Here is a 20,848-nt window from a genome sequence, read left to right as displayed (position 1 = left end):
TTACGATCCTATGTGAAGCTACAATCCTATATTGGATAGGAGTAAGAGAGATCCTTTTCATACAAGGACTTGAGGAGAGCACTATTAGTAACGTGGCGTTTAAGTTTTTGGACCATGGGAGGATGAGATCATGTTATAAGGTCATGTTAGGTAACTCATCATACATCAAACGGGGGATGTTTTGAAGGACCACGATAATCAAATTGGCTACAAGGTAAGCTAAAGTCGACCTTTGATGGTGTCCCCTCTTCTTCTTTTTCTTGTGATGCATGATTCCCAGTTAACCACACTTTTTTGGATTAGGTATCACGATTTTGGTGGTCAGTCTCTTATTTGAATATTATTCAGTGCACTGTATGGTGATTGCTGAGCGTAGAAATACCAACTCATGTTACAGGAGAGGGGGAACTGTTAGAAAATTATTCAGTTTTGGTTTCGATAGTGACACCAGTGGAAGAGTCATGAAGTGAAACTTGGAACTTATTCCAACCCGAAACAGTTGGCACCTCTTGACAACGAACAGGAGATGGATTGGTGGTGTTCACACATGCGTGTTTGGCAGTGTGGTTGCGAGTGCTTTTCATATAACTTTTCGTGTCAAAATGCATGCCAACGATGTTTTTTCATTTTTTAAAAATTATTTTTGACATCAGCACATCAAAACGATCCAAAACGTACAAATCATATTAAATTTTATTTTTTAAAAAAAAAAAAAATTTCAAATTTTTTGGGAACGCGGCCGCAGCCGCGTTCCCAAACGGTGCCTTAAGCTCACATGAGAAGGTAACAGTTTTCTTTCAAGTTATTCTGATGGGATGAAAATTGGCAACACAAGGGGACATGCAAAATCTTCAAAAGAATCTGAGCCTAACCTGCTTGCCTAACTGCCTATATCCCTCTCTTCCTTTCCCACTCTCTTTCCAATGAATTTTGGATCCAAATCATTTAAAGACCATTTCTTGTCATTTCGGGAATTAAAGTTGTTCTGACAATGATCACAAAAGTAGCATTTAATAATCAGATGCCTGTATACATGACCCACATCCTCGAATATTTCCCCCCACTACCTTCCCTCACGGTTGTGCTTGGCATGCTAGCTGAATTCAGTATTCTCTGATCCAGGTTTATGCTTGGATGATCAGCTGAGAAAAAACCATGAATCCTTGAGTAAGCTTTTGGAACACGAATTAGATCACAAGAATTCTTGCTGTTACAATGGGAGGAATTTACTATTGTACTGACCAGAGAGGCATGGTAATTGCCTTTACATCTGGCCTCTCTATCTGCTTCGTGAAGTTGCATGTTCACTACGTACGTGACAAAATCAATCCCGAGGGCCCTGTAGATTTTTTTTCCATGATTGCCTGTTGCCAACCTTTTGCCGAAATTATTCAAGGCCTTACAAGACAACTCTCTCTCATATATATATATATATATATATATATATATATATATATATATATATATATATATATGGAAGCCAAGATGTTGGATATGCACCTTAGTGCTTACGAGGTTAGAGTTGCATAATCATGGAATGATAATTCTGTTTTATGGTAGATTTTGTTCTAAATGAAGATGATTTGGGGAAGCCGAGCTCTCCAGTAGGTCTCCTAGATATGTGATCGTGCTGCCCTAAAGTCTTTATCTTTTTCCATAAAAAAAAAAAAAAGTCACTAGTTTGAATGGTTTCTTGTGTTCGTTGTTGAATGCTTTTTCAAGCATCATTGCACCCAAGTCAAAAAAGGAGTAAGAGAATTGTTACTCCGTTTCACTTTAAGATGCAAGTCACGTGACATTGCGTCTTTGCCTAAACTAAGTCACATTTAAAGATTTTGTCCATATCCATGTATAATGCTAAAATCATAAGAATTAATAATTACCCCATTGATTGAACACTTGATGTAGTGTCTTTTAAAGTGTTTTTTATTTTTTAATTTTTTAAATATTTTAAAATTATCTTTTTTAATACCAGTTTATTAAAATGATACAAAAATAAAAAAAATAGTTTAAAATTAAAAAAATAATTCAAAATAAATTTTAATGGTAATGTCTAACACCATGCTAACACAAGAGTACTTAAGCTATTAGCTAATTATATTATGTTAAATATGAAAGCTATAGAGCGACATATGTTAATGAAAGTTTCAGAAGAGTGAAAATATGATATATTTTTTTTTAAATTGGAAACTTTAGATCAAGATTTCTTATCATATATTTGCTTTTTATATATTATTTTTATTTAAACTAATTAAAAGTTCATATTGCAAGCTTAATTAATTTGATTTAAGAGGTGCATTGAATATTTTTTTATTAATAATTAAAACTAGAAAAAGGGATAAGGAATTTATATATATCATCAATATTTATCAAATCCCCTTAAATTAATTAAAAGTTTATGATAATATAATAGTTGAATCATGTATCATTTACTATACATCCTTAATTCATTTCAACCAATATCCAATGGATGAATATATATGCATGTATCAACTTACATCAAAATCTTGTAAGTTTTAAGATTTTCGATGAAATATATATAGTTTGAATCATTAATCATTATATTTATGTTATGTAATAAAATCGAAACATAAAATAAAATAAAAAATCATTTTTAGAAAATAAATTAAGATAAAAAACTCCAAAATTAAGATACAAAAATTTTAGTTGAGAGGTCACTGGAGGCTTACATGGTCGTTAACTTCAGGACCCGTGAGATTAGTCGAGGTACACGCAAGCTGGCTCGAATATCAACATTAATAAAAAAGATTAATTGAGAAATTTTATGTTGCTCGAGCCATTACTATTAGATATATTTATAATATAAAAGAGAGATGGAGCGCACACATAAAAAAACCAATTTACATATCTTATACGGAATAAAATCCTCTTACATACATTCATGAGAAAAAAATAACCATCACATATTTATTAAATCTAAATCATTGTATTTTGTTTTTTTTTTTAATGTTTTTGGCTTGTCTAATTAATTAACGACTTAAAGATGCAATATATATTCTCAAATTTCTCTCGATCCCTGCCTTGTACTCGTTTAAAAGATGGGGTGCTTTGCCATGATTTCTCAACTGTAACCCATCTCGGCCATCCTATGGGACATGCGAAGAAATTTCTAGAAACAATTAATGGAGAAAAATGTTCCAGGGACGATAGTAAAAATAATAATAAAAAAGGGAAAGGTAAAGAGAGAAATTTTTGTTCTTTGGTAACCCTAACCCTAGACTTTAAGCAAGTAGGAGCCCTTCAATATTGATGCATGGAAAAGGAGTTGCATCACAATTTTGGTACGTAGCGCATAAGCAGAGCAGATTCTCTACAGGTTATCATCAACTAATTGAACTTTTCCCCCCTTTCATCGCCCTTTTCCATCCCTTTCACATCGCACCAAGCAGTTCTTCGATTGCTTCGAATCTTTCAATTTCAATTTTTTTCTGCTTTCAACAAAAGATGTTATTTCTACACTAACAAACATGATATTATCGTCACATCATGCTTCTTCTTCCTTTTCCCTATAAAGAAGGGCCTCAAATTAACATGTGATCTTTAGAAGAGGATCAGAGCTAGCATGGATACCTAGCTGAACTCATTAATCACCAATTATATCGTGATATCATGTAATTAATTAGCAGTACACTACAACTGCTTGTTCACCTTCCCTAATTAATTTTTAGACTTTGTACATGGTTTGATTCTTTTTTCATTACAATCCTCGTGATTAAAGCGCCCGTGGAGTTGGGGATAGTGTAATCTTATCCCAACTCGATGAATATTGTCCGGACCGATCCGATCCGATCCATAATGAATATTGTCAGATCCGATATTGATATTGATAAATAAGGTATGAATACATAAATTTTGTACACATTGAAATGGATATCCATTGCCAATCCTTACATGAAGCTGCAGTTGCTCTTCACAAACACACACATATATACATGTACATGACAACAATACCAAACAAATCTGACCCACCAGAAATAATGAGCTTCACATGTAAATCTGATCCCAGTTATGGTAGTTCTAATTTTATTTATTAAAGTTGACCCACAAGAGTTAATAGATATCTGACCCACCTGGTACAAATGAGAAGTTAATGGTGATGCCGCTGAAGATCATATGAAACTAGACGAAGCAAAAACACTTAAAAAGCCAAGCTTGGAAACTAAATTTGGATACTTTCTTCTTCTTGCTCCCCTGGTTCCTGAAATATATATCGCATACACAGAGAATATACTCTCTAAGACACAATCATGTTGGAGACATGAACAAGAGATTGGAACTGAAATCATACCAAGTACTGCCGCCTCTGATTGCTGAATTAGCATTGAGGTGTGTTCTCTTCATCGGAGGAAAAGAAAAACACAAAAATAGTTCGTGCAAAATTAAATACTAATTATCGATCGAGACAATAAAACACCAACCTTAATTTACTTGCAGGATCCCTTATCTGATTCTAACCGAGGACTACCATGGAGAAGATTGAATTAAACCCTGTTACATAAAACATATGCCCAGTCAAGGAAAAACATGATAAGAAATTAATTACAATGGACCAGAGAGATCAAAGACAGGAAGACCGTCATGCGTGCTTTGCATAAAAAACCTCAATCCATTCTGTGAACGCTAATCAAACATTGTTGGGGGGAATGAAGCCTGGTCCGAAATCATTCAATATTACGTTTATGTTTGAGCTTCTCATGAATGACATCGAACCAGACGACAATCCCCTCAACAGTTAATACGCGAGAGGGAGAGATGGGGTGAGGGGGAGAGAGACAAATCATGGAGTTTCTGATTTGGCCATGCATTATTTTTTCATGGGGTCCTTATATACGTAGGGATGATAAAGATATTCGAGCTTGAGTCACATGACATGGAGTTGGAATCCACTTTCTACACTACCCCTAACCAAGCTTTTCACACATAGGTAAACGTGTTTTTGGGCAGAAGTGAGTTAACTTTAATTACTCTTTTTTCTCGAACATGATAATTAATATTTCTTTGTCTTAACAACAAGTGTGTGCATTCGATGACGAGGTCAACCCAAACAGCCTCTTTTAGGGTTCCGACACCAATATGGGGTCTGTGTATTCAACAGCTTCCTTTCAAACCGATTCAGTAAACAAAGCGTTTTGACCGTCTAGCTTATCCCATTAAAAACATCGGATCATCAAGGATTGTCAGCTTAGGAAAATCCTACAACGAAATTGATGCCATTTTTCCAATGGTACTTACTGTACACTGATTTCTCGAAATAGATTTGGTCATAGTCCAGAACATTTAATACACGCAAAAGACAGTGCCTTTAATTTTAACCAGAGTCACCTGCAGCCGAAAAAAGAAAAAAAAAAACAAGGCACCATAGAAGGACTCGTGTTGTTTAATGATCATTAATACGCAAGGGACATTTTTCTTATATAATCGAACTGTACTTCGCAGCCATGTACCTGCTAAAACAAAACATGATTTTAGTTAGATATCCGTGATTAATGGAGCTGATTAGTCTTGGAGAGTCTTGCTTTCAAGACCTTGACCCTTGTGTTCATGCCAAGTAAGGAACATGTCGTTTGCTTGCCACTAAGGTAAAGGGAATAAGGTGGGAGGTGGAGAACCTTCATAAATGATGGCATATGGAGCTTGTACGATGCCAAGCTTAAGTCCCAACTCCAACACGGATTGGCCTGAACTGCATAAAGATGTAATCTTTGGTCAGCAAAAAAAATAAATAAACGAAGAAAGAGAAATGGACAAAAGAAAGTGGAAAACCAAGTCACTACCTAGTTAAATCACAGTACTCAGTCACTAATTAATTTGTTGCATAAAGGGCTATAATCTATATATGCATATGACTAATTAATCCATGAATATGTAAAAGACTAGCAGGTTTGAAATTCTCCCAAGGTAGCTGCAGGTAAAGTTGCTTTTTATAAAGTGACGAGTAAAGATAAAACCTAATGTTTCAACCGACAGCTTGAATTTTGTTGCCAAATAAAGCAGTCTATTTAGCATATTACTTTGAATAATTGAACTTTCAGAGCATATTGCTAGAGCTGGGAGCATATATTTCATCATCAGTTACCTACGATATACGCAAAGGAATCAAAGAATGATTCTTAGAACATGAAGTATTGACTGGTAAACTTTAACTTGATTCCACCAAAAAAAAAAGAAGACCTGAGCTTCATCGATCGGTAATTGATTAAGTTAGACTTTAATTTGCGGAAATTAATTTGTTTGTCTTCTCTAAAATGTTGAATTTGGGAAGCCTGTGGTGCTTTAATTACTTCTGAAGCAGAAAAGAGGTGCCAAACTATAACCATGTTATTATAACACTTCTTTTTATGACAAGGTAACTTAGCAGCATCCTGTACATGTGATCAAAGTGTGTAATCTCAGTTTGAGAAAAGTTGGACAAGCCCCCTCAGTTCTTGTTTCTGGGACTAGATATCAAAGCAATTCTTTTCAGCAAATCTTCCTTTATTCCAAAAGCTGAATTCATTCAATCAACCTTATGTTGCTGGCGCCAGACTGTGAAAGGCTAATGCTAATCTTTAAAGCAGATAATGGCAAGCCAAGTTGTGTCCACACACAAAATGCATTGGTGATATGCTCCTAGTTTCTTTTAATTGTCATCGATATTTTGCGGTTCATCACAATTCGGTAGATAACATGTCCTGTTCACAGTTAAAGCAATAAAAATCCCTGTATCTCATGTTCGATCCCACTTTTAAGTAGCTAGAGATCATGTAGCAAAGCCGGACAAGTTAGTAACAATTATGAGATCCAGCTAAGGTACCCTACCCTATATTACTGTGGACAGTAGTCGTCCTTGCGTAGTTCCATCATAGAATTCAGCATCAATAAGAGACACCTCCTACATACAGCCAAACGATTCTTGGCCCATAAATCTATCTATCATGAAGAAAAACGTACAGTCTTGGATGCAAAATGTGGAGTCAAAATAGGCCTTTAGGGGCCCCTTATTGTTGGAAATGATGACAGAATAATAAAGTTGATAATAATGTACCTTTAAACGACAATTGATTGATAAATCTATCGCCCTAAAACACGTTAGAGTGAGAGCTAATAAAAAAGCAACGGGAATCATTGGCTCTGTACAGATTAATTACATAAAAAAGTCAAAGCCTCTTTTTGTAATAGACTTCTGTTTCTACATTTCAAGCATTCATGTTCTCAAAAGGTAAGGTGTCATGTATTTCTTGTTCACAATTGAGAACATTTCTACAATGGTGCCTGTTGAAAGCAGGGTTGCATCTTTCCCTTTTACTCGGTAGGGTGTCGCATACTTAGGCCAGCAATAATTATTATGAAATAATTCACGAGAAGTACAACTAATGAGTAGGTCCCTCTGCACAGATAGGTTTCTTGTTGCTTACAAAGATCTGGATTTAGCTTAAAACAGCCAGTTGGTGCAAATTGCTGTTTAGAGTGCGTTGTTTCAACAAGGAACTCATTGGAGTAGAGGTCATGATTTTGTTGTTGATGTGCTTTTCAAGCCATGAGCTGCTTGTTTTGATAGAACTTTGAGAAATGAGCAAACCATCTCTAACAAAGTGTGGAATACAGTACAGGTTCGAAACAAAACAACAGACAGCAAGCAGAGTAACCCAAGAGAGCACAAAAGGCCAGGTCTTCCTCTTCAATTGCTTTCTTTAGAAAGCCCAACTCACAAGTCAAGACATCTGCCTGTCTTTTTGTTTGTTAAGCTTGAATGTGATAGGAAATTCAACTTTAGCGACTAATACCCTGTCTAGTTTGTCAGCCAAACGTAATTTACGAGTTCAAAGCATTGAGTTCTGTAAAGTATGACGATGTGACCGTACACATGAGATATTATAGATACATGGCATCATCTAGTACTGAAGCTGCTTTGAAATATATGCCACGGTTTCCATTTTCCAATTTGCCCAGCGGCAAGCGGCAGCTATATTTCATGCATTATTTATTGGATACGCCAATATGAACACATTCACACACAAACTTGACAATATCCTTTGAACAGTCAAATAATCTGGTGTTAGACTTCGAGCTTTTTACTTTAATATTTTGTCTCAAACCGAGAGATAGGCAGTTTTTTAGTCGAGATTTGTCAGCAACATTGTAGTGCATGTTTTCTATTTGGGGTGAAGTCTCATGTTGTAAGCTTTGATCTCATAATTAGATCCATAAGGGGGGGAAATCACTCATCAAGAGAAAAGTCCAAGCACAGGCAGCTGGCACCAAAATGTAAGGATTACTAGTTAAAATTATGCCTGCAGGAGCTTGAGTTATTTGACTTGAATGTTACTTTACCAAGCTATGACTCTTAATTATGAAAATCGTGTGGTTATATATAAATATGGTTTCTACATGCTGGCTAGGAGGGTTCAAAAATGTCTGCGTTGCTCTTAATCCATGTGCTTTCACCTTATGTTTTTCCTGGTAAACAAAATATAAATTTTAATTGAGGTTATGGTGGATCCTAAAATTTAAAATGCTTAGAAATAAAAATTATGTGATGGTTTTGAAAATCTAAATTACTTAGAAATAAAGTTGATGTATTAGATAATTAGTTAATCTCTCGGTTTAAGTAATTTAATTCATTCTTCTTAATCAATGTATATGTTGTCTTGACATGAAAAGCTCAGGTAATTGGTAGTAGCAGGTGATGTCTAGCTGGTACTTACAGAAAACTCTTCTTAAATGAATATGGAGACTTTTCAATAACAAAATCAGTAACTTTATAAAAAAAGAAAGTACGATAATATTTTAAAATGATAGAATCTGAAAATATATATGTTGAAAATATTAAGAATAAAGAGATTGTAATCTTTGAGTTTGAATGATTCATGATATATTTATAACTTATGAATCTTATTTTTTTTATGAATATGAAGGATTGAAATGTAGTTTCAACATTATAATATTTTAAATTATATTATACTTAAAATAATACGTTGAAAAATATTGAAGGACTTGCACCAGGTCTCTAAAAAAACCCTTAGCAAGTGTTGGGCTTGAAATGCTACATGAACCCAAGCCTATTTGGCTTAGAATACGCATCCAAACCCAGGAAAATGTTGGGATGGATGCCCGGCACCTTGCATGCCACGCCCAACCAGGTGGTGGGCACATGCCCTGCACCAGTTGGGGCATGCATGCATGTGCTCGGGATGTTGCACAAGCCTACACCTTTAAGAGTTGGACTCGAGCTCCTTAAATATATTTTTGGATTTTTCTAGCTTTTTTGAATCAATTTTGGAATGGTTTTTTAGATTCAGTAGGCCGTAAATCAAGTAAGGTGAACTTCGATTCTCTAGTGGGATAAAAAGATGAGACCAGGGTTCCTTTCGTCTCTCTGTGTAATGATTGATTCCATTCTACCCGCAGCATCAATCAATTTGAAAAATAATTTTGTTTTTTTTTTTTAAATACTAGAAAAAGATGATTAGTAACTCTCAATTCTCAAACCAAGAAAAAGAAATTATACACGAGTAAAAAGAGATTATTACAAAATGAAGGCAACGAGGTAGATGTCTTCGGCAATGTTGTAATTCTAGTTAGTATCGCTCTTTGATTACATTGGGGGCCCAAAAAATCTAATTAACTGAATTCCAAATCCCGTCCCATCAATTTGATTGGTGAAGGTGATGCAGCCATGTAGAAATGCAGAGCAGCGGCAGCACCATGGCGAAATTCCTTTTTAAATTGTGATTGAAAAAAAAAAACACACAAAAAATGATATTTTCACCTTCCAAAACGGCCGAGTTTATACTATGATATGCTTTTTAAAATATTTATTTCAGAATATATTAAAATAATATATATTTTTTAAATTTAAATTTAATATAAAAATGATCTAAAATTATAAAAAAATAAATTAATTTGAAATAAAAAAATAAATTAAAATATTTTTATACCACAGAAACAAAATGCGCCACAGGGCAAGAAGGTTGCGTAAAAGAACGCAGTCCAAGATGAGAAATAACAAGGCCTGGCAGAAAAAATATGAAAAAATTCAAGTAAAAAACGCTGCAGTACTCTCCAGGTCTGGCAGAAGCAGCAAAATTAAAGCTTTAAAACGAAAAGACACAAATTTACAACAGAGCATTTAGAAGTGACATCACTTCCAGTTGCCCTGAAAACATTTTCTTTCAGTGGAAACATGGTAAACATAGGAGCGCCAAGAGAGCCGAAGCAAAATAGAGAGACAAGTTTTGTTCCGCAGGTGAATTTTTGCCCATTGCAGCTCCTGATCCCAATCACCGATTTTCTTATACGATCTTTATACTGTAAATCATGATTATAATTTATAACACGTAAAAAATAAGTTCCAAATACGAGTTACTGGCAATGGCGGCTTCGTATAAATGCTGAATAATTATGGTGTCCAATCGGCATGGCAAGAAGCTAAAAAAGGTGGGGTCTTATGGAAACTGGTAATCCTGCACGGGGTTCCTCGCTCATTATACTAATGCTCCTCTCTACATACTATCATTACATACATAGATCACTTTATCATCCACAGGCCACATCCTTCTGGAACTCACCTTCAGTTACTAAGCATGCAAGAAAATATGCTAATGCTCGGTGGACTTTTTCCTGAAATCATTTCATTTCATTATAGACTTGGAACGCAACTTCGACAATTTGCAATCACAGGAGCTTAGTGTTTTCTTGGCGCTAACAAAAACTTAATATGGTGCAAGAGAAATCAATCTCTTTTATAGAGAATAAAAATCATATTATAATACCTGCTACAGAAGTAATCATGTTGCAATGGTGCAAAGAATTGGAACATGTTCATGAGCATAGGATTGCAAGAAAAGTTGTTCAGAGAAACCCGGTTCAAAAGCGCAACTCTCTGGGATGTCAACGCGCAACCATGATGTTAAATGATCCAGAAGAGGAAAAATGTGACTTCTGCTGATTCTTTGATTGGAAAGGAACTTTACTTGGCAAGTATCTCATCCTTGTTCCACCAAAGATGAACTCTATTGTATTACTTATGGCAATCGATTCATGGCAAGCAGAACTGCCAGTGAAATTGAGCACACTAAACCAACAAAATTAATTAGTACCTCAAAAATCAAATTGATTCTAAACACCTGCATTCTATTGCATCCATCAAGTGATACCTGCATTCTACTGTATCCATCAAGAAGCCACTTTTCCCTCTAACCTATTATCTTTGAGCTTTGGGAGCAGTTCAGAAACCACTTTTTGTAGAGCGACATGGTTTACATGATTGTTCCTTCCATTTATGACCATTTTTGACAGAAACGTGATTACTCCAGTATCCATATCTTTTACTAGTTCATTCCAGAATTCATCATCCTCGTTGATATTTGATGCTCTCATGAGTTCAATTACTTTCTCCAAGGTAGCCACATTGCGACCAGCGCCACAGCCCATGGCAGTTGCAGCACCTACTGCATTTGCAATTGCTAATGTATTTACCAATGGTATATTATGGATATAACCAAATGCAATAGCAGCTACGAAACTATCTCCACATCCAACAGTGTCAATGACATTCACCTGATCACATTTTAGAATACCAATCAAAATTTTACTTTCCACTTTTTAGGACACGTAATGGGAAAAATAGTTAGACAAAATATTGGACTGTCCAGTGTCCACTAAGAATATCAATCAAAATCTTATTTTCCACTTTTCAAGATATATGGGTAGAAAGAAGAGCTTAGCTATGGGAAGCTTGAGTATGAATTATTCACAAGTGTATAAAAGCAAAACTAACATGGCCTAAATTAAAAAAAGAAAAAAAAAATCAAAGATGATCAGAAAAAAGACTCTTTACTACTTGCCATGCTCTTGGTTTCGCTTCCTCAGGTTTTGAATGCCCAAAGGCTTTGGCAATGTCCAGCAAGCAAAATGAGGCAGTAAATGGTGGAAATTAACTATGAACATGTTCAAATTTGATGCACTAAAAACATCCTAAAACTAAGGCATTCTACGGGAGAATAAAGGCGCATGGTTTCAAGGAAATACAATAGAGTTGCACCTTCAAATGACTCTATGAAAAGGTCAGGAATATCATACCTTGAATGCAGGGGCACAGGATATACTTGACATGGTAACTAGAATCGAGCCCCTCGAACCCATTTTAATGATCACCCATTTTGTGCGTATCCCATTTTTAAGCAATTCTTGGCCTGCCAGTATTGGGTTTCCTATTCCAGTCAATGACTCAGCCTGTCAGATAATTAATGTATGCGAACTAAATCAGAACAGCACCATGCAAACAGCTTAAAGAATTCAAACTCAGAGCACAAATGAAAGACGAGTTAATTGCTATACAAGTGAAGTGTAACAAACTACTTGTAACAGCCATAAAAAGCTCCAAGACAAACCAAAAAATAAAGAACTCCTGGCGTATAATGGCCAAGGAAAAATCTAAAACTAATATTCTAATTCGTGGATAAAACACATTGATGATGCTGTTTGGAGCTTTTTAGTCATGTTGTGTATCTATTAACAAGTAGTATTCATGAGCCATGAAGGATTTCAGTACTTATTGGTTCTATAGAAGTAAGTGGCAATCTGTAATTGATCATATCCAAAGAACAAGGCGAAAGTTATGATGACAATCACGCAGTAAGAATCTATGTTAGCATTGAACTTCAAAAACTTATAGGGACAGATGGAAAGTGCTTAATAAAACTAATTCATTTAACAATCAGTTTATACTTCAACAAATGAAATTTTTTGAAGAATAGTTTACACATTGACCATAGTTTCATTGCAAGATCCAGACTAACTCATCCACAACTCTGAATTAATCTCTATACAGCATTTCATATTTAAGTTAAATGTTAGACATGAAAAGAATATACTAAAAAATTGTCTTTCCAAATTTTTCATGCTCGACCAAACTCTCTATTATTTTGTAATCTCTAGGTATACACATGTGCCAATCACAGTATGCAAGGGATATAAACAAAAACACAAGGTAATCTTATCTTATGTATTTATTATTGTCATTATTACTACTTTCAGAATTGTTTTCAATATTGGACTAGTTTTGAACTTTTGATTGGAGATTAAAAGTGATTGCATTTTGCTGAGAACTGAAGCTAATCTTAAAACATTCCAAGAAAGTTCTTGGTCAAACCTCATCAGATGTTAGAAGAAGAACATCACTCATCTTCAACAAATGGCTTAAAGCCTGTCGTTCTTCAGGTGTTCCAGTCAAAAGACTCTTTCCACGTGGTCCAGGATCAAAGAAAACAGATGTTCCAACTTCAACAGCATAATCTAGAGCTAACATTATCAGAGCTGGGGAAAGCTCATCAAATCCATAACCATTACAGAACAGGATCTTTGACTGTTTAATAGCCATCTTTACTTCTTCTGTTAATTTAGTCATCCAGCTAAATGCAGGGTCCTTGCAGAAATCTGCTCGACTGAAAACAACAAAAGCCACATAACGATGATCCTGTTGAGCACAAAAAGATAATAGCAACCTAATTTTTTTTTCATTTTTTTTTCAATATTGTAATCTAATTCTACACGTCCAGGAAAACATTTACCTACAAAATCCATGTCTTTGCAAAGGGTCAACAAGAACCCAACACAAAAGGGTCTCATATGAAGCATTAGAACTATCAACAATATCACCATCTTCACTCATCCCAACCATACTAATCCCCTCCTCGCGAAGCACATCAAGCAAAAATTGCCCATATATTTCATCACCCACGTGACCAATCGTGGCGCAATGAAGTCCCAATCTTGCAGCTGCTATAGCCATATTGCAGTTACCTCCAGCTTCCCAGTATTTCTACTTGCAAAAAGGAACACGCACAAATTACTTTAAAAACAAACTAACAACCAACACAGACAAGTGGTCAGTAATGTAATTGCCATTTATTAGTAAGATAATGAGTCAAATACCGATTGAAATTCTTCAAAAATAACATTAATCAACACAAACATAACTTTATTTATTTTCCTTGTCATTTTTTTTTATACCAATCATCTCCACAAATTAAATACTAACATCAGCATCTGAACTTGCAAAATTCACATAAAAACCAATCCAAAAACAGATGAACAGCTAAAACAAATAAAAGGGTCACTGATGCGAGAATTAAACTTCATAGATTTTCAATTATACTGATTAAATTTCTGCTAAAACCATAATAATCAATCAAAAATTCAAATTAAAAGGTAATATTAACAACAGGGTCATAAATACAACACTCCAATTTCATATTTTTCAATGTAATTTATCTTCGTTACTAATAATTTCAAAAAGTTAAACAACTGAAATCAGTTAAAAGAAGAACAAACCTTATCAGGAGGGGATTTGGACAGCTCTTGCATATAAGCAAAACTAGCCTCACGAGAACGAGGGGGCAATTTTGGAACATTAAGAACAATATCAACACAGAGATTTCCAAGGGTGGCAACATCAATGTTTTCGATACCAACACTCCTCACTTTCCAGTCGTGAACGGCAGCACCGTTCCCGTTTGAAGGTCCAAGCGAAGCAGAGCCATGACTGGGGACGGATAGTTGGGTTCCCTTACAGATGAAAACGGGGTTGTGGTAGATGGATCCTCCAGTTTTATGAGGGGATAAAGGGAGGACAAACTGTCTAGGGTTAAGAGGGAGAGAGAAGATAGGGTGGGAAGGAGGTGCATGGTAAGGGAGTGGAGATTTGAGAGTTACGGTGTAGTTATGCATTCAGGGGCGGAACGGGAAGGAGATTGAGAGTGAAGAGAAGAAAGGAAAGTAACGGAAATGAGAGGAGGGAAATGGAAGGAAACTGAGAGGAATGGATTTGCCTCTAGTTGCAGGGAAGGGAGTGGTCAAGTGGAGAGTGGAGACCGCTGCAACTTTTTTCGTCTGGTGTTGTTTGGGTGGGGATTTTGGGAGGAAATCTTTGATCAACTTTTAAGTTACAGACTTTTCTATTTCCCTTCTCTTGTAAGGATAAGATTATTATTTTTTTTTCCTTCTTGATATCTCGAATTCAAGGAAGTTTTTTCTTTTAAAGAAATTAGAAAAATAAATATATTGATCTCTCATATGTACGATAGTTTTCTTTTTATCATTTTTTTCAACATTATAAAAATAAAAATAAAAATAAAAATAAAGATAATTTTATTCTTTTTAGAGTTAATTTAGAAGTTCCATCAAACAATTTTTTAAAAAACATATTAATTTTTTTATATTTTTAAATTGTTTTTATACATTAATTTTTTTTAAAAAATATTATTTTAATATATTTCAATTATTTAAAAAAAAAAAACTCTACGACACCGTCCAACATCCTACGAGACCAACTCTCAAATTAGGAGATAGAACTCTTTATATTCAGTTTTAAACATATGCCAATCCAATATACAATAACTAAACGAAATATTTCTGCCTCACAGAAAATAATCCTTTGAATCTCTTGATAAAAATAAATAAAAAATAAAAAATTAATGTCAATAGTTTGCGTTATGGAATTCTTAAACTAATCCTCCCCAACGACTTATTACAACCTGGTATTTCATGACTAGGTAAATGGATAGCCTTTTTGTAATCATTCAAGAATTAATGAGTTCTCATCAGTGCTATAACTTCAAGAAAACTTAAAATTAATGTCAATAGTTTGGCTACAGCATCTGGAATGATGTCAGGATAGGTGGATGCATACCCCCAATTGTTTCACTCGCTTATCAAAATGTTGTCAGTGTAGCTAAACAATCTGCAGAGGAAGAGAACCACTGGCTGAGATCTGGAGCAAATTGCTCTGAGCTTTTCCCCATGCCCTATTTCTAGAATACATCGACTTATTCATACAACGAAAAGGTAAAGACAGAATAAAATTAGCATACTATATAAGCACCAAGTAAGTAACAAAATCAAGAAAAAGTATTTGATGGCTACTAGATCATAGTAAATGGGGGGGAGGGGAGATTGTTCTTCTACCAAAGTTTTTACAGATTAATCTCTGGATGGAGAGATGGTTCCTTTGCCAATTCCTCAAGTTTGTTGACAACATTTTGTGCTGTACCACCATATGCTTTGGAGATCGCAGAATCAGGTGCTGAAATCACTACAGGGATGCCTTCATCAGAACCTTTTCTGACGTCCAGTTCTAATGGTATCTGAAACATTATAATGTAAATTGAAGTGAATTACTAATTACAAATCAACTGGAACATCAAGAGATTGCACTCCTCATGTCGAAAGTAAATAAATAAACAAGTTGGCATACCTCACCAATAAAGTTGTGACCCATTGAAGCAGCTGTATTTCTAGCTCCTTCTTTCCCAAAAATGAATGAAGGTTCACCACAATGCGGGCATTTGAAGAAACTCATGTTCTCTACAAATCCCAAAATCTGTAAACATCATTAGGATGCTTATAAATAGAATTATTAACAGCAGCTTTTCTTTCCTTTCCTATAGAATATCACAAACAATAGAATAAAAATCCCAAACTCCTCCATGACAAGTAACAGAGGAGGAAAACACTTGCTTCAGTTTCTACTAATATACCAAAAACTAATAAATCTGTGAAAACACATGATGCAAGAGAAATATATCGATCCACCAACGGATGCTTGCATGTTTCACATGCATCCATGGGTGCTTGCATGTTTCATGTGTGTAGTGCCAAAACTTACAAAATCATTATCGTTTGTAACTAATGTGATTTGTAATAAAAAAATGTTATCCCGCTGATCATAATCAGTTTTTTATTTATGCAATATCTAGTAATGCTTCATTATCTAAGCCAAATTGCTGAATTTTTCACTAATTACTGAATGAAACATTTTCAGATTTCAGCAAAAGAAATGATCATACAGGAACGCCAACTTTAGAGAACATATTAGCTCCTCGACGAGCATCCAACAAAGCAATATCTTGTGGAGTTGAAACAATCAATGCACCTGTACAAGAAGAAAATATGTTACTTAAACAGAGTCACTTGTTGGCAATAAAATAGGAAAAGCTTTCTTCTTTGGCCCCCAATTAGATATAGGGAGTTATATAACATGTGGGAAACAGACTGAATGAACCAACAAAAGCACATTTACAAACATCACAACCTTTTCTGCTTATTATCAAGGAGAAAACTTTACTGTTTACAAAATAGTTGGAAGGGAATCAGTATTAAGTCATCCACAGAAATGCATCGAGAGAAAGCCAGATGAAGCAAATGAAATATTAAGTCATCCAAAATCATTTTCAACACTGTAAACATAATGCTTGCAGTGTCACAACATATCCATATTATATCCAGGAGCCATAAAAATAAAGGTCAGGAATAAAACAAGATACTAATATAAACAAGGTACCTAGAAACAACATTTAGTATTATTAATTAGACAAAAGGCTAGTCAGCATAATGGCAATTGTCATTTTGATAATTAAATCAGCGCAACAAAATTAACAAAACCTTAAAAGGGAAATGGAGAGCAATACTTTTTTGTCCTCAGGCTAAATGAAATACTCTTTACTCACCAGATAGTTGCAGATTTTGGGTCATAGTAAGTTGTGCGTCGCCAGTACCAGGGGGCATATCCACCACAAGAATATCAAGATTTCCCCAATCAACTCCCCTAGTCATTTTCACAAGAGCACTCATCACCTGTAGTAGAAGGTAGACTCAAGTTCTCATAAGAAGCAAATAAAAAATTCTATGGACAAAACTGCTACATTCCTGCCACCAGTAATTATTTGCAGATGATGTAAAGGCATAAGGATGAAAGGAGAGTAAATGTAAAGCACGGGGTTATCTCGATTTTTTTTTATCAATGTTTAGACATATTTTTCACTTAAAGAAAAGGAAAAGCATCATATTATATTAACTAATGATGAATTGTTGAGATTTTTTGTTAAGTTGATGTAAGACCACAATCCATCTGAAAGATGAATTGCCAACATGTAGGAGAAATATAACGACTAACGTACCATGGGACCTCTCCATACGATAGGGGCATCCTTCTCTACAAGAAATCCCATTGACATACACTTAACTCCATAGTTCTCTATTGGAATCATCTTCTTATCTGCAAGGGAGAGAGAGGAGAGAGAGAAAGTTATGTTCAAATTGTTGTTTACAAGTTATAAGCATGACAAACAGAGATCCATTGCATATGTTTGGGTGTGATTGTGTGTCACCTCAAGTTCAACACTGGATGTTAAATTCACATAACTTCAACCCACAAGGAAATCACTAGAAGTAAATGAAGTCACAAAAACAAAAACTCATTCTCCAACATCGGCATCTGCCATGCGTGTAGAAGGGGAGTCAAGGGGGGGTGAAAATTGACTTATACGATAAATTCACTTCCTTGTGTCTCAGTATATTTTCAAAATACACATTTTGCAAGGTACAAAGCACAAAGCATGTAATTCAGTAGTGAGAGTGAGAAAGAATGATGAGTTATGAAATCAACCAAGGTTAGTAAACGATCTTAAATAGAGCAAACAACTTCTAACTATCTCAAACCCCTTGCTATCGCACTTACAAGGATCAACTTATTGATATCCACTTAAAATACTAACATAAATCGACAACATGCCTTCTTGAACACATTAGAGACTTAAAGCGTTACCTTCAGTGATATCTGGCTTCCTGTCAATCTTCATCATCATAGGAACAGATGGTCCATAAACATCAGCGTCAAGCAGGCCCACCTTCAGTTGGCACTTAATAGCAAGTGCAACAGCCAAGTTAACTGCAGGTCCAACCAGTTTGCGGATATGAATCAAATCAAACAGCATTAAGGAAAAGGGCAATGGTAAGTGCCTCGTGGATCTCATGTACAAAGAGAAGACATATGACATGGTAATCAAACGCATTTGAATTCAGAGAAACAATCAATATTGCTCATAATTTGAAGTTAGTTTCCACTTTCCACTCCTCTTTAAACCACCCCCACTTGAAACATCACAGAAAAAGTAAATATTTCAAAATGAAAACTAATAACGCAGTCATTTCTCAAAATCAGCATATAATCATTGACCCGGAAGTTGGAACATTGCAATCACCTAATTGCCTCATTAGCTCAGCAAAACTGACAAAAAGAATGGAAATTTACGGTCCCAAAACCCCCAAAGAGACTCCATTTTAAGAAGAACAATGAAAACAAACTTGTTAAAAAGCTCAAAATGAAACAAACCCTTCAACTTAACTGCCCCTAAGACTATAAAATAAAAAAAGAGAAGTAATCCCAAAAACAAAGTACCAGCAGTGGTGGATTTGCCAACGCCACCTTTACCAGAAGCAACAGCAATAACATCCTTAACCCCTTCAAGCCGCAATTGTGATCTCTTAAACGTCCCTGAGTAGCTCCTAATACTTCCAAGCCGCTGCAATCCAAACCCACCACCCCATCACCATCTCCATCAAATTATCAAAACCCAAAAAAGGAAGAAACCAGATCCAAAATAAAAGACCTCAACTTACGCTCAAAGGTCCCAAGAATCCTTTCATGGATCCAACCTAGTTCAAAACACACAGCTTCTTCAAGACAGATGAATTCTTTTGAAAATCTCGATACAGTCTTTGTTTTACGTGTTGATGATCGACTGATCTTTGCCCCACATCGGAAAGAAATGGAGAGTGGAGTAAAAGGATGGATTATAAAACAGCAGGCAGCTGCAAAGGAAAAATTACTTACCTGGACGGGGTCGATGGGCGATCAAGAAAGCCCATGGCCTAGGTTGGCGGTTCTCATTGCACTTAGAGAGTGCGCGAGCCTAACATCTCCCCAAGTGGGAGAGTGTACGTCATAATTTGTGCTAGTTGGGGCCTGCGTCCGCGCGGCCCCTCTCCAATCCTTACCAAATTTTCAAAATGATGGGCCTCGAGCGGGAAGGTGGCACCGTCCTTCTTCATGCTGAAAGGTCTAATGTCTGAAAGCTTCTTAAAAGAAAAGGAGGGATAGTAACAGCTAGTTTGTAGCTCATGCTTCCAACTATTCATCAATTGCTTTCAATTATTCAGCGTATATGAATAGAATTCGTGCTCATAAAAAACATTAAGTTGTGGAGATGCATTTTCTTGAACAAGGAAAGAAACATAAATGTTGGTAGTGTTCTTGCCATGGAGTTTTTCCTAGGTGGATCGAAGAGCTGCTGGCAAAAGGGCGAAGTCCATGGATTCACACATAAAATAGACTTGAAGAAGATATCTTTTTTATATATAAAAAAAATGACACATGAAGATTTAGCCAATGTTTTAAAAAATATTCATACCATTACCAGAAGATTCTAATAGATATGTGTCCACCCTATGCCATGCGTCTATGTTTGTTTTTGTGTATAAAATTATATATAGATATTGTAAGCACATTTCAAATAAATAAAAGAAATTAATGAAGCACTAGTCGGATTTAATAAATAGTTTTACTTGAAATTTTCCAATTAAATCATCCATACAATAATTGAAACATTACCACCAATAAAGGATCATTTAGCTACTATTTTAGAAATTTAATACAAACATATCAAATTAAAATCCACATTGGATAATCATGGATTTAATTAATATTTAAGTCTAAAACATCATAAAATCTTAGCATAATAGTTACAATAAAATATTTACATTCATTTTATTATTCCCAAAAATCACACATAGTATGCAACATTATTAATATTCTTGTAAATACAAAATGTAAGGGTTTTGTCATCTACTAATCCCTACTGGGTTATATCTCTTTGATTATATTATATATTTTTTTTAATTTCACCTTTCATCATTGAATTGTTTGATAATTAAACTTTATAATTTTTATTTTATTTTTTCTTTATATAAAGTTATTACGGTGTCAAACAAAAGTTCTAATACTGAGTTA

The 20,848-nt window shown here is 35.0% G+C and overlaps 2 protein-coding genes, 1 long non-coding RNA gene and 1 other non-coding gene across 6 annotated transcripts; 1 reads left to right on the top strand and 3 right to left on the bottom strand.

Moving 5' to 3' along the window:
- Nucleotides 1–3,871: 3,871 nt before the first annotated feature.
- On the bottom strand, nt 3,872–4,806 carry LOC133694297 (uncharacterized). Its single transcript, XR_009842264.1, has 2 exons — nt 4,310–4,806; nt 3,872–4,219 (listed from the first exon to the last, which is right to left on the bottom strand). It is a non-coding gene; the product is annotated as an uncharacterized LOC133694297 (long non-coding RNA).
- Nucleotides 4,807–10,718: 5,912 nt separating this feature from the next.
- Nucleotides 10,719–14,984, bottom strand: LOC133695236 (fructokinase-1-like). The gene is made up of 5 exons (XM_062117132.1): nt 14,335–14,984; nt 13,572–13,822; nt 13,154–13,445; nt 12,082–12,234; nt 10,719–11,559 (listed from the first exon to the last, which is right to left on the bottom strand). Exons 1-5 carry the CDS (start codon nt 14,728–14,730, stop codon nt 11,176–11,178), a joined length of 1,476 nt encoding a protein of 491 aa, XP_061973116.1. The 5' UTR covers nt 14,731–14,984; the 3' UTR covers nt 10,719–11,175.
- Nucleotides 14,985–15,606: 622 nt separating this feature from the next.
- On the bottom strand, nt 15,607–19,826 carry LOC133693816 (iron-sulfur protein required for NADH dehydrogenase, mitochondrial-like). Of its 3 annotated transcripts, XM_062115142.1 has the most exons (9): nt 19,673–19,826; nt 19,459–19,580; nt 19,238–19,361; nt 18,605–18,727; nt 17,958–18,055; nt 17,508–17,634; nt 16,848–16,933; nt 16,256–16,381; nt 15,607–16,145 (listed from the first exon to the last, which is right to left on the bottom strand). In XM_062115142.1, exons 2-9 carry the CDS (start codon nt 19,483–19,485, stop codon nt 15,975–15,977), a joined length of 882 nt encoding a protein of 293 aa, XP_061971126.1. In that variant the 5' UTR covers nt 19,486–19,580; nt 19,673–19,826; the 3' UTR covers nt 15,607–15,974. The 3 variants fall into 3 exon arrangements, with proteins under 3 accessions (XP_061971126.1, XP_061971125.1, XP_061971127.1); XM_062115141.1 differs by lacking the exon at nt 19,673–19,826 and having other exon boundaries at nt 19,459–19,666; XM_062115143.1 differs by lacking the exon at nt 19,673–19,826 and having other exon boundaries at nt 16,261–16,381; nt 19,459–19,666.
- LOC133695523 (U1 spliceosomal RNA) lies at nt 19,665–19,825 on the top strand. Its single transcript, XR_009842473.1, has one exon. It is a non-coding gene; the product is annotated as a U1 spliceosomal RNA (small nuclear RNA).
- Nucleotides 19,827–20,848: the final 1,022 nt, after the last annotated feature.

The sequence above is a fragment of the Populus nigra genome, chromosome 5 (genome assembly GCF_951802175.1).
Source record: "Populus nigra chromosome 5, ddPopNigr1.1, whole genome shotgun sequence".
NCBI lineage: Eukaryota > Viridiplantae > Streptophyta > Magnoliopsida > Malpighiales > Salicaceae > Populus > Populus nigra.
Note: the sequence above shows the minus strand (reverse complement) of the source record. Positions and strands in the feature narration are given on the sequence as shown.